The following is a 13,506-nucleotide window of genomic DNA, read 5'->3' on the forward strand; positions in this document are numbered from 1 at the left end:
AACTAAAGCCAAGGCATTTATTATATGAAATTACAATAACTGTAAATGGATTTAATTTCACAAGAGACAATTTTGGCGAATTTGTGAGTCAGTGAGAATTGTGAAATTTGTAGCAGCGTATACTTCTCTGGGGTTCTTCAGTGACTTTGGTGAAATTTTGTCTTTAACGAATGCCATCAAATTCTCAAATCATGAAAATTAGATATACCTGATTCTGCCGTAAATTCGCGCATTCGAAAAATCACCCAATATTTTTCAGGGACTTATATACTTTCAACGCCGGCAGTTGGACCACCCAAAACGAAAGAATTTACATTTATAAATACATTTTTTTTTTGCTGGATTAAAAAGTAGACTGTCTTAAATTTCATTACAATAACACCCAGCGCATCTTTCTCCAAAAAATATCACATTAATGAACCTTGTGCAGCAAATACAATTATTTTTGTCATTTTATTAGTAACGAAAGTATATTCCGAAAAAGAAGTTTCAAATAAAAACAAACACAACTGCATTGCTTAGTAGCAAATGATCGCGGTAACGCAGTCCAGGTCATGCTGCGTAGAAATGAATATCCGCCATGTTTTGACCTGGAACGGTTTTCTTTGACCTAACAAGTCAAATTGCTAATGAACCAATCAAAATGATGATTGATGCCAACGTGTAGCTCATTTAAATATGTTAATGTTATTGACACAACACAGAAGAGACTTGCCGATGTTGTAGTACGATTTTTTTGCATGGATTTTGATGGAAAACGGCATGATTTTTTTTTAAATTAAAAAAATTTATTGTTTTTAAAAGATAAACTGGGCATTTGAAGAATAAGTTAACATTGTTTACAGTGATAACAGATCATTATCGAAACGATGCTTAAACATTCACACTATGCAATGCAATGAACATCATACTCTTGAATAGGCATCGATGACTACGGTGAAACTTTTAGGCAACACCTTTAAAAACTGTTGAAAAATCGCCCTTTCTTGATTTCTTGATCCTATTTTATTTTGTTAAAAAACCCAAACTGCCGTTTAACGACCCAGGGCAATTTACGACAGAATCCAGAAATATCTGTGTGACGTTTGCGGGACTACATTATTACAAGCGCCAGAATACATACTTTTGCAATGGTGTTATACATGTATGTCACCTGATCACCCAAGTGTATTGATATGTAAAAAGTTGTGCCGTTGGTGCAACTGAAAATGGTTAAATTTTAAAGTTAAATTTGGTTTCTTTGAGGTTTTGTGTGTTCACAATCTGGTTCCAATCTTTAAATACATCTTTAAAGTTTTATGAAACTAAATATTGAATTAACATTTTCATGTTGTGAATCACAATGAGAAATAGTGGAGGAATAGACAGTAAGTTCTGTGTAACCATTTCATAAATGGAACCATTTCTGATACTAAAATTGGGGTGCTTCTCTAATATTAAGGTTTCAGGGCTATGGGGAATTCTGACATAACACTTACCTAACACCGGCACTAAATTTTGTATCTTTTTTCAAAACTTGTGGAGGCTGTTTGTCAATTATAAATGTGCTGAAAGAAAAATATTACATTTTACAATAACAATAATTTATAAATTATGAAAACAAACATTTTCAGTTGTTGAGAAACTAACTAAACAGTTAGTCAGTAGTAAACAGTCAGTCAATAGTGAACAGTCAGTCAATAGTAAACAGTCAGTCAATAGTAAACAGTCAGTCAATAGTAAACAGTCAGTCAATAGTAAACAGACCATACTAAACAGTCAGTCAATAGTAAACAGTCAGTCAATAGTAAACAGACCATACTAAACAGTCAGTCAATAGTAAACAGTCAATGAATAGTAAACAGTCAGTCAATAGTAAACAGTCAATGAATAGTAAACAGTCAATAGGAAACAGTCAATGGATAGTAAACAGTCAGTCAATAGTAAACCGTCAGTCAATAGTGAACAGACCATACTAAACAGTCAGTCAATAGTAAACAGTCAGTCAATAGTAAACAGTCAGTCAATAGTAAACAGTCAGTCAATAGTAAACAGTCAATAAATAGTAAACAGTCAGTCAATAGTAAACAGTCAGTCAATAGTAAACAGTCAATGAATAGTAAACAGTCAGTCAATAGTAAACAGACCATACTAAACAGTCAGTCAATAGTAAACAGTCAGTAAATAGTAAACAGTCAATGAATAGTAAACAGTCAGTCAATAGTAAACAGACCATACTAAACAGTCAGTCAATAGTAAACAGTCAGTCAATAGTAAACAGTCAGTCAATAGTAAACAGTCTATCAATAGTAAACAGACCATACTAAACAGTCAGTCAATAGTAAACAGTCAGTAAATAGTAAACAGTCAATGAATAGTAAACAGTCAGTCAATAGTAAACAGACCATACTAAACAGTCAGTCAATAGTAGACAGTCAGTCAATAGTAAACAGTCAGTCAATAGTAAACAGTCAGTCAATAGTAAACAGTCAGTCAATAGTAAACAGACCATACTAAACAGTCAGTCAATAGTAAACAGTCAGTCAATAGTAAACAGACCATACTAAACAGTCAGTCAATAGTAAACAGTCAATGAATAGTAAACAGTCAGTCAATAGTAAACAGTCAATGAATAGTAAACAGTCAATAGGAAACAGTCAATGGATAGTAAACAGTCAGTCAATAGTAAACCGTCAGTCAATAGTGAACAGACCATACTAAACAGTCAGTCAATAGTAAACAGTCAGTCAATAGTAAACAGTCAGTCAATAGTAAACAGTCAGTCAATAGTAAACAGTCAATAAATAGTAAACAGTCAGTCAATAGTAAACAGTCAGTCAATAGTAAACAGTCAATGAATAGTAAACAGTCAGTCAATAGTAAACAGACCATACTAAACAGTCAGTCAATAGTAAACAGTCAGTAAATAGTAAACAGTCAATGAATAGTAAACAGTCAGTCAATAGTAAACAGACCATACTAAACAGTCAGTCAATAGTAAACAGTCAGTCAATAGTAAACAGTCAGTCAATAGTAAACAGTCTATCAATAGTAAACAGACCATACTAAACAGTCAGTCAATAGTAAACAGTCAGTAAATAGTAAACAGTCAATGAATAGTAAACAGTCAGTCAATAGTAAACAGACCATACTAAACAGTCAGTCAATAGTAGACAGTCAGTCAATAGTAAACAGTCAGTCAATAGTAAACAGTCAGTCAATAGTAAACAGTCAGTCAATAGTAAACAGTCAGTCAATAGTAAACAGTCAGTCAATAGTAAACAGTCAGTCAATAGTAAACAGTCAGTCAATAGTAAACAGTCAATAGTAAACAGTCAGTCAATAGCTAACAGTCAGTAAATAGTAAACAGTCAGTCAACAGTATATAAATCAGCCATGAGTGAATAGGTCAATCAATAGTAAACAAGTGACCTGACAGTCTAAATAGCTCAGCTGTTTCAGCAGAGCACAGTCTAGCAATAATTAGTGCATTTACAATTGCAACAGCAGTCAACAGTAAACTGTCAATAGTAAACAGTTTTATTCATCAAAATTCACAATATGGATAATAAGCTAAAAATTAAAATTTGAATTTTAGTATAATTTGAACTGAAATCAATCCAATTGGCTTATTACCTTGTTACAAGTGTGGATAACAGTGAGGTTATAGTGTTGTGTAGTTGTGGCAGGAGGTCGGATCCTGGACATTTCATTGGTAACTGTTGCCGAAGTAAATCTATATTTTTTATCTGCTGTCTATTTTGCCATATCAAATCTGCTAAGTTTTCACACCTAGAAAACAAAAACAATTTAACAGTTATCCTGAAAACAGGATTAATTCTTTATTTAAAATTTCAAAGACACATCGTACATTAAGAATGTTGCCTAGATACCATATTGGTGACTTTTCAACAATTCTTAATTTGAAGAATATTTTGTGGTGGAACAATCTTAAATATTACAGGCAACTCATCTAGAACTATGTTATTTTTTATCATTAACAATTCAACATTGCTCAATTACCCCAAATTTTAAAAGCGCAACTGAGTACCATAGAATCTCTTTTTCTACATAAATGAGTAATTTAATCGTAAAGAATAGGTCACCAATAGGTTTCCATGGAAAAAATGGTGTTTAATTCTATGCTCAGCAAGTACATTAGGGACGACGTCAAAAGATCGATGTCGGATAAAAAACTTATTTCCTTTAGTTTGGGAGTGGGGGGTTTTGACCTCAAAAAGTTTCCATCCTACAAAAACGATTTTATTTTTTAATGAAGTCAAAAAAATCTTGGAGTATTTGTAGTTGTTGTTTTTTTCTATCCAATCATGGACAGAAATAACCGAAAAGGGAAAAAAACAGAAAAATGGTTTGGTTTGAGTGTAAATCTGTGCGTCAAATGAGGTGCATTTGTAAAATCTTTTTACACCCAATCGACAACCAACTGCTATGCCATACTACTGTCCGATTATCAATTTGTATTTAATGGTGAATGTAGTCTGACGCCATGACCGATATTTATCAATTAAGTTTCAGTGGGGGGTAAAGGGGTTTGGAAAAAAACTAAAAGAATTAAGTTTTTTATCCGACATCGATATTTTGACGTCATCCCTTAATGGTTTAATGACCACTTAATCATACTAACCAGACAAGCAACAACTGACTGTTCATAAACTGAAATCATAACAGTCTGTTACCACAATAATCCCACTCAAACTCACCACTGTTGAATCTGTTCCAAACTGCCTTCTGGTGGTCCACCAATACTGGCAAGCTGCTGTCTTCTCTTCCACTGTACCAATTGGTCTTCTAAAGTTTGGTTCAACAAATCCTCTAATATTTTAAATGTTTGTTGGTGTTTTTCAGCCAGGTCCTGGTTAAATTAATAAAATTACATCAAGTAAATGCGAGAGTATATAGTAAAACAATTCATGAAATAAGCAGAGACAGAAAATGGTCAGGGCATCAGCAAGCAATTTCAATGAATTATCATCATCTTCATAGTTTGATGATCTTGTTCATTTTCAAAACGAAGCTGTGTAATCTGACATCTTAATAATTTTTGATGAGTCAGAAACAGTCTAGTTATTGCTTTCTAACAGCATTAATTAAAACAAAATAGCCAATTCTAATCATATAGTCAAACCAATACATTATGTATAATGAATACATCAAATTTGAACATAATCAGTAAAAGCATGTCAGTACAGCATTCATAAAAACAAAATGGCCACCAATCAGGCATTCTGAATCCGATCTGAAAAACAAAATGAAGTTTATCAGGGACCCATAATGTCCAATGTATGTACCTAGTTTGAACAAAATCCATCCATAAAAGACCGAGATCCGATTCTCAAATGCAAGAAATGATTTTTTTAGCACAAAAATGGCCACCATGATGTACAAATGTATAAAGAATATATCAAATTTGACAATAATCAGTCAAGGTGTGTCAGAAATATGGCTCTAGAAGCGTATTCATTAAAACAAAATGGCTGTCAGTTGGCAGTTTTCCAATCTGAAAAACAAAATGAAGTGCCTCATGGTCCCATAATGTTGAATGTATGTACCAAGTTTCAACATAATTCATCTGTAAACAGCCAAGATTTGGTTCTGAAATGCTTGATTTATATGATTTTTTAGCACAAAAATGGCTGCCATTTGGCCATCTTGAATCAGATCATGAAACAAATTGACGTGCATATGTATGATATTATGTATGATGTATGTGCGAAGCTTTAAAGTAATCAATCCAGGCATGTCTAAGAGATAGGCACACACATGCATGCATGCATGCTTGCAAGCACAGAGATCAATCAATAAGTCCCAGTTTATATGTTAAATTGCAGAAAGACCTCTTTTTATTTTGGAAATAGTACTTTACAGTAGAGTTATCTAATGCACTTTCATAAAATACAATTTTATTTCTTGTACTTACTATTCTGTTCTGTAAAAGTTGCTGTGCTTCCAATTGTAAATTAGTATCCACCTCTTTTCTCTCCGCCATTAATTGTTTCTCCCTTGCCTGCCTATTAGGATCATTCTGTGGATACTGTTGAAGTTGTTTTAATTGATCTGCAAGTGATATATGTCATATTCATTTACAGGACCAAACGTTTTAATGGGGAAGGGTGGATCAAAGTTTAACATTCCCCATTATCATATATTTCTGTGAGGACGAGTAGAAATAAAGTGGTCCTGTGGTCTAAGTATTTTTTTGTTTTAGTTTGTCATCATTATATATTATACCTAATGGTTCGATATGGAGACATAAACTAAAAACATGGGGGAAAAAAAGATAACAGTAAATCATTCAAAAATTGTTGTGTAATGATTCACATGCATGAAAGTCATTCATATTTTATGATTTTACAGAAAACAAAGAATGTGTTTTCAAGAAGATATACCTTTTACTTCCCTGATCAAAAGCCCAGGGGCCTGAACATGTAAAATCAGGAAAAGTAAGAGGACCACCACAGAAAAAATGATTTTTAACATTGTAACCCACGAAATTTATCCAAATTACATCTTTCGTTCACCACACAGGGCTCAGGAGGATATTACGTCTTTTTGAAGAAAGAAAATGCAAACAAGTCGTCATTGATTTCCATGACACTTTCACAATGATGAAACAAACATGTTATTATCTTTGTTGTGCAAGGTTTTCACTCATACACACACTCTTGATGCAAAGCAATGTCCGCCATGGTGTTTTCAGCACAATTGGACTTGAAGCAACTTCCTTTGACCCAACAGATCACGCCTTTCATAAACCAATCAAAAAGCTGTGTCGCACTGACAAAATGTTCCAGATTATTGACGATCATGTTGACGATGCAATTTTTTTTAACACAATGCAGAAGTGAATTACCGCAATAATAAAATCCATAAAACCAATTGTAAACTACTCAAAACAAACATTTTTATCCATTTTTTCGACCCTTTTTACAGTCAAAGATAGAATTTCTGAAAGAAGGAGTCTCTCAAGTTATTGTAGGCAGATTTATAACTGGTTGAAAGATTAACAGTTGCTTACTCTGTAATTTTAAACTTGTCTGATATTGAAAAACAAACAGTTCCTGCTTCTGTTTCATATTCTGCAAATCAGCCTCAGTTTCCTAAAAAAATACAGAACAGAAATATTTTGAGTAAATCAAACATTCATTAGAAAAAATAGTAATACTTGCAACTTTGTACCAAATATCACTGAAAACAAATTATCCATGAAAAATGTTAAGCTATTAATACTTGTACAAGTTTGACAATCAACCCACATTTTTCTGATCTGAAACACTAGAATCTTACCTTTAACAAAATGGATAAGCAGTCTTTTATATTTTTTTGCTCTCAGTTAAATTTTAATCAAACTACATTTGAGCAAAAACAGTAAAGAATGGAAACTGTCCTTTTTTGTATAAATTTACAGAAAAGATCAGATGAAATGAAACAAATTGCAGCACAGAAAAAGTGTAACCATGACAACCAACTTTTACTACCTGAGTCATTTGATAAAGCCTTTGGAATGTACAATCCAGTTGTCTATAGAGATCTGTTTGGCTGTTTTCCTGCATGCCTTCTGATTGGTGGCCTTCCTAGTAGAGGCAAAAAAAATACATTATGTTAAAAACAAGCAGCCTCTCGGCTGAGATAGCTCCGCTGTTAGCAAAGCACATTTCAATTGAAAAACTGAAGATATTAGAAAATGAACAATATGTATAGTATGTATAGCAATCGGACTTGCTGTTTTTAACAAGAAGTCGAAAATATCACTTTTTACCAAAAATGACAAAAATATTCACCAAAATAACAAGAAGTCGAAAATATCACTTTTTACCAAAAATGACAAAAATATTCACCAAAATAACAAGAAGTCGAAAATATCACTTTTTACCAAAAATGACAAAAATATTCACCAAAATTAGAGAATTTTAGATATCATCACAAAATGAACAAATCTGAGAAAGGTTCACATGTAGTATCTATATATGTAATATCAAAGCAATTGGACTTGCAGTTTTAACAAGAAGTCAAAAATATCACTTTTTACCAAAAATTACAAAAATATTCATCAAAATTAGAGAATTGAAAATATCATCATGAAATGAACAAATCTACGAGAGGTCTACCCCAGGTACATACACACCAAGTATCAAAGCATTCAGACTTGTAGTTTTCAAGAAGAAGTCAAAAAAGTAAAACATTGACACGGACGACGACGGACGCGGACGACGGACAATCACTCATATGATAAGTCGACAGCGGAGCTAAAAATTAATTAACAATATTTTTGTTTCGGATGATAGCGTCTTACATTGAATGTAACTAAACAAAACCTGATAATTAACCACAGTCGACATTCGAAACTTTTAAACTAACACAATTATTTCATAATGACTTATACTACTTATAGAAGGGTTAATTATTCACTGGGTTTTAATTTTGCTTATTTCACTGACTGGAAAATGCACTTAATTAAAACCCAGTGAATATGTAAAATTGAGCATACAAAACATTATCTAAATGATAAAACCGTGAATATGCCCGAAATGGTGAATCAGCAAAATTTAAACCCAGTGAAGATTAGTCATTTTACACTAATAAGGAATCATGTCTATCTGAACTAAAATTATCCAAAAATATAGAAAATTACATAAAAACCAAAATTGCAGCAAAATTTTGCTGAGAAACATTGTTTAACTTGTGTGTCTGCCATGCTCTGACACTATCTTGCACAGAATCAACTCTTCATCCAATACAGCACACACTGTGGAGTATTGTTGTCACATTAGAACTAACGTACATTGCATGATAATAGTGCACAGATGGGAATAATCCCTATGAACAATTACAATATGGTTGTCGTGGTTTTGAATGTATCTCCATGATACCACTAAAGAAGTTCATTTTCAAATCCAAATCATTTTTTATTGTGGTAATATTCAAAGTTATTGTAGTTTAAATAAAATAAAAAAGTTCATGAAATGGAGTGGTTTATTCTGCATGGCCCTCTATCGACACTGCAGAAACCCATCGATTTTTTTCAACGGGTAATTATGTTAATGAGTGTTCTAATTAACAATCAACTAAGCAAATCACAACGTCTCTTCAACTGACCTCTGACCAAGAGGACGTCGGCAGTGTGACCTTTACCATGTTGACCTCATTATGCACGTATTTCCGTGCCCACCTCATTATAATATGTGCATTCATGAATATTTAATAGCAATGAATTTCCGGCAGAATAAATATTTAAACTACAAAAACAAATTAATCGTCCCGATGGCGTTAGTCTAACTTCGTTGGTGCAAAATTTAAAACATTTTTTGCAATCTCTTTGTACCAAACAGACAATTTTTCACTGTCTACTAGTCTTGATTTTTTCTTCTTTAGTTTTCGATCAAATATGGAAAATAATATACAAGATTATCTTATGAAACGATATACATGCAAAAGTTGACTTAGAAACCCGAAGTGTTAATACAGAGTTAGTATCATTCAGAGGCTCACAAGTTTGAAAGTATGACTACTACAAAAACAGAAACCAAGTAAAAAGTTCACTTACATTCTCTGTGGATTGCACAAGCTCTCGCTCTGTATCCAAACAATGCTGTATTATGCGTACAAGATTAAGAGGATTGGCATCATACTGTTGCTGTGGAAATAAAAACACAACACATGAGTGGTTTTCAATAATTCCTGTATTAACCAAAATATGATCATTAGCAATGTAGATACAAGTAATAATATCATCATGACCTGTTCAAATAAGGGGCAAGGCTTTAAACCGCAAGCCAGTGTAAAAATTGTCAGGAGTGTCATCAACGTTTGCGAAATTTTGTCTTACTGAATGACATTTAATCATCCAATTCCACAAAAGGCCTAGCAGCAAACCAAAAGTACTTTATTACCTCAGACTGAAACATTTTTTGACATAATTTGACCAATATTTGACATAAAATACAGTGACACTACACAGCTTCTATTTCATTTCAATCTAGACATAATAATTAGTAATTTTAAAATCCTGGTATCATGTTCTATTAAGAGATTTTAATTTCCTTAACACAAGAAAATACAAAATTGTGTCCAAGTAAATATATTACTGTAAACGCAATTTTTATTCATTCTTACATTCGTACCATAGTTGCTCTATTGAATGAATGATACTTAATACTGAATAGCATTTATGCTATAGTTGATCACCAAAACACCTGTCATTAATTTAAACATGTGTGATTCTAACAGAACAATTACAGTAGACCAACTAAGATATACTGTAGAGCGCTTTATTTTCGCTTGGAATTAATTTCGCCATTTTCGCTGAAGGAGTGGTTCAGTGAAAATAAATTCCAGTGAATATACATGTTTTCTATATTTTACATCCAACTCGTCAAAAATCAGTGAAATTAAATTCCATGAAAAACACACAAAAAGTCTTTTCAGCGAAAATTAAATCCAGCTAAAATAAAGTATTTTACAATACCTTCTGATCCACGAACACATGAAAATTAGGTCAGTGCACGTGTTTGTAATACAACATATGCGATATGTTTAATAGCCGATTTTAACGCTTGATTCAACATAACACATGTGTCCATCAAAGTAATATTTTCGTCTACTTTGTATAATCCAAAGTGCAATAATGTGACATTTGAACAGCTTGGCCAATTAAAATAACATTTGAGGTAGCGACAGAGTGAGAAATGAAATCATACATTTTTAAAAAAATCTTTGATTATGTAGCATTTTATTGCATTTTTTTTTATTTATAGTTGGTCCAATTTTATTCCGCTTGATGTATATTAGTTTATTTTCACAAACCAAATTGCGAGTGAACATTTTTTCGTACATTTACGTGACCAGGCTGCTTGCAGAATAAAGACAATGGATTTAATCTGCATACTGACTAAAGCTGTTTCAGTAACAAAGGGTCTTGAACAAATTAGTTGCATGATAAGCCATCTTTTTCAAGTTAGCGTTCACTGTTGTTGCAATTTCTTTAGTTTTTATTTCAGTTTCTGAAATCTCAATCACTTGGTCTCTGAATAACACTTTCTGAACGTCAGCAACTTGTATCTTTAAGGAGTAAGATTGTATGGAATACAATTAATAATAAATTAGCTGTTTTTATCATATGTGTTCCCCGTGACCGATTTTATAAAAATCACATGAATTTTCAGAGCTAAAAAAAATGTTCTCACAAAATAAAAGCGAACAAGTCATTGTCAATGACACGTCCCACATATCTATTTGTGACATGATGTACCTTGTGTGTGTGAAGTTTGAACTTGATCAATCCAGACATGTCTCGGATACGGATCCAGAACTGAATTCTTTAAAACAAAATGGCCGCCAGTCAGCCATTTCGAACCCGATCCAAAAAAAAAAATGACGTGCATCAAGGTCATATTATGTTTAATGTATGTACCAAATTTGAACAAAATCCGTCCATGCATAACTGAGATCCGGGTTCGGAATGGTGAAAATGTGTGATTTTGATGCATTTTCGGCCTTAAAATGGCCGCTATTCGGCTATCGTTAATCGGATCATGAAAAAAATGCATGTGCATATGTCCCATATAATGTGTGATGTATGAGTGAAGTTTGAACTTAATCGGTCCATGCATGTTCGAGATACAGGTGATCACGGACGCACACAGGACAAAACATAAGTCCCCGTTTTCGGACTGCGTCCGAACGGGGACTAAAAATCACCTTAGTGAATTTCTTTTTGATTTGATTTTTATCTCACGATTTGTGAGACATAATCTCAAGTATTAGTAAAAATCACAACTTTGTAGAATTCAAATTTTATAGAGGGTCAAGTGACAATATAAACAGCGCCCTCATGAGTCAAATTCTTACCTTTACTTGTAAATAAATCTCATTCAGTCTCATATTTGTTACAAAATCCACTGAATCTGTACTCTTTTGACGAACACATGCCAGTAACAGCTCTAAACACTGCTTAGCATGCTGCTCATGTGCAGGATTAGTCATATCATAATCATGCCTAGAGGAAGTATAAAAACAAAAGCAAATAAGATTCTTGTCACCAGAGGGCAATATACTGAGAGGTTAATACATGTAACTCAAAGAGCAGAAATTTTAACAGCCAATCACAGGGAAGACAATGGTGATGAGTCACTGTTACAAGGAAAAGTGTTTCAGTTATCACAAGATGACACAATGATTTTATTTTTCAGGGATAATATCATCAGCAATAATATTAACAACAAAAATATTGGTGCAATGAATTTTTTTCTATAATTTCTTTGTTATTTTTGAACAAAATGGACATAGTTTCCCATTGACTTAGATATCACAGTGACGCTGCCAAAGCTACATTAATTTTTTATAGCAATTACTTTCGTCTGCATATTATTGACTTAACATCATCCACAATGATTTGACAAGTGTGAGAAAAATCTCATCCCAGGCCCTTGTATATTATTAAAAAGAGAAAACAAACTTGATACATGTTTATAGAGTTAATGTAAGCTGGCTCAAAGTATATTCCACATTAAAACAAGCAGCCTCTCGGCTGAGATAGCTGTGCTGTTAGCAATGCACATTTCAATTGAAGAACTGAAGATATCATTCGAAAATGAACAATATGTATAGTATCAAAGCAATCAGTTTTTAACAAGCATTCAAAAATATTACTTTTACCAAAAATTACAAAAATATTCATCAAAATTAGAGAACTGAAGATATCATCACAAAATGAACAAATCTGAGAAAGGTCAACTTGTAGTACCTATACATATTATATTATCAAAGCAATCAGATTTACAGTTTTCAACAAGAAGTCGAAAATATCACTTTTTACCAAAAATTACAAAAATATTCACCAAAATTAGAGAATTGAAGATATCATTACAAAATGAACAAATCTTAGAGAGGTCCACATGTAGTACCTATATATGTAATATCAAAGCAATTGAACTTGCGGTTTTTAACAAGAAGTCAAAACAAGCAGCCTGTCGGCTGAGATAGCTCCGCTGTTAGCAATGCACATTGCAATTAAAGAACAGAAGATATCATTAGAAAATGAACAAATCTTAGAGAGGTCCACATGTAGTACCTATATATGTAATATCAAAGCAATTGGACTTGCGGTTTTAACAAGAAGTCAAAAATATCACTTTTTACCAAAAATATTGAACAAAATTAGAGAATTGAAGATTTCATTACAAAATGAACAAATCTGAGAGAGGTCTACCCAAGGTACATATACACCAAGTATCAAAGATTCAGGCTTGTAGTTTTCAAGAAGTCGAAAAAGTAAAACATTGACACGGACGACGACGGACAATCACTCATATGATAAGCTCCACTCGACAAAGTCGACAGCGGAGCTAAATTTCACTTTTTACCAAAAATGACAAAAATATTTACCAAAATTAGAAAATTGAAGATATCATTACAAAATGAACAAATCTAAGAGAGGTCTACCCAAGGTACATATACACCAAGTATCAAAGCATTCAATTCAGGCTTGTAGTTTTCAAGAAGAAGTCGAAA

The 13,506-nt window shown here is 32.8% G+C and overlaps 1 protein-coding gene across 3 annotated transcripts in view; it reads right to left on the reverse strand.

Moving 5' to 3' along the window:
- The window catches only part of LOC100313741 (STAT5-like protein), a 51,717-nt gene that overhangs the window by 14,793 nt on the left and 23,418 nt on the right, over window positions 1-13,506 (reverse strand). For all 3 annotated transcript variants that reach the window (XM_085495202.1, XM_078008160.2, XM_085495203.1), the window contains exons 3-10: window positions 11,845-11,992; window positions 9,542-9,631; window positions 7,476-7,571; window positions 7,016-7,097; window positions 5,918-6,054; window positions 4,701-4,852; window positions 3,616-3,771; window positions 1,479-1,547 (exon numbers count right to left, since the gene is read on the reverse strand). In XM_085495202.1, the coding sequence (XP_085351328.1) occupies window positions 1,479-1,547; window positions 3,616-3,771; window positions 4,701-4,852; window positions 5,918-6,054; window positions 7,016-7,097; window positions 7,476-7,571; window positions 9,542-9,631; window positions 11,845-11,992 (930 nt within the window). The remainder of the gene's footprint in view (window positions 1-1,478; window positions 1,548-3,615; window positions 3,772-4,700; window positions 4,853-5,917; window positions 6,055-7,015; window positions 7,098-7,475; window positions 7,572-9,541; window positions 9,632-11,844; window positions 11,993-13,506) is intronic.

This window comes from Saccoglossus kowalevskii, chromosome 21 (genome assembly GCF_978046115.1).
Source record: "Saccoglossus kowalevskii chromosome 21, keSacKowa6.1, whole genome shotgun sequence".
In the NCBI taxonomy this organism is placed as follows: Eukaryota; Metazoa; Hemichordata; class Enteropneusta; family Harrimaniidae; genus Saccoglossus; species Saccoglossus kowalevskii.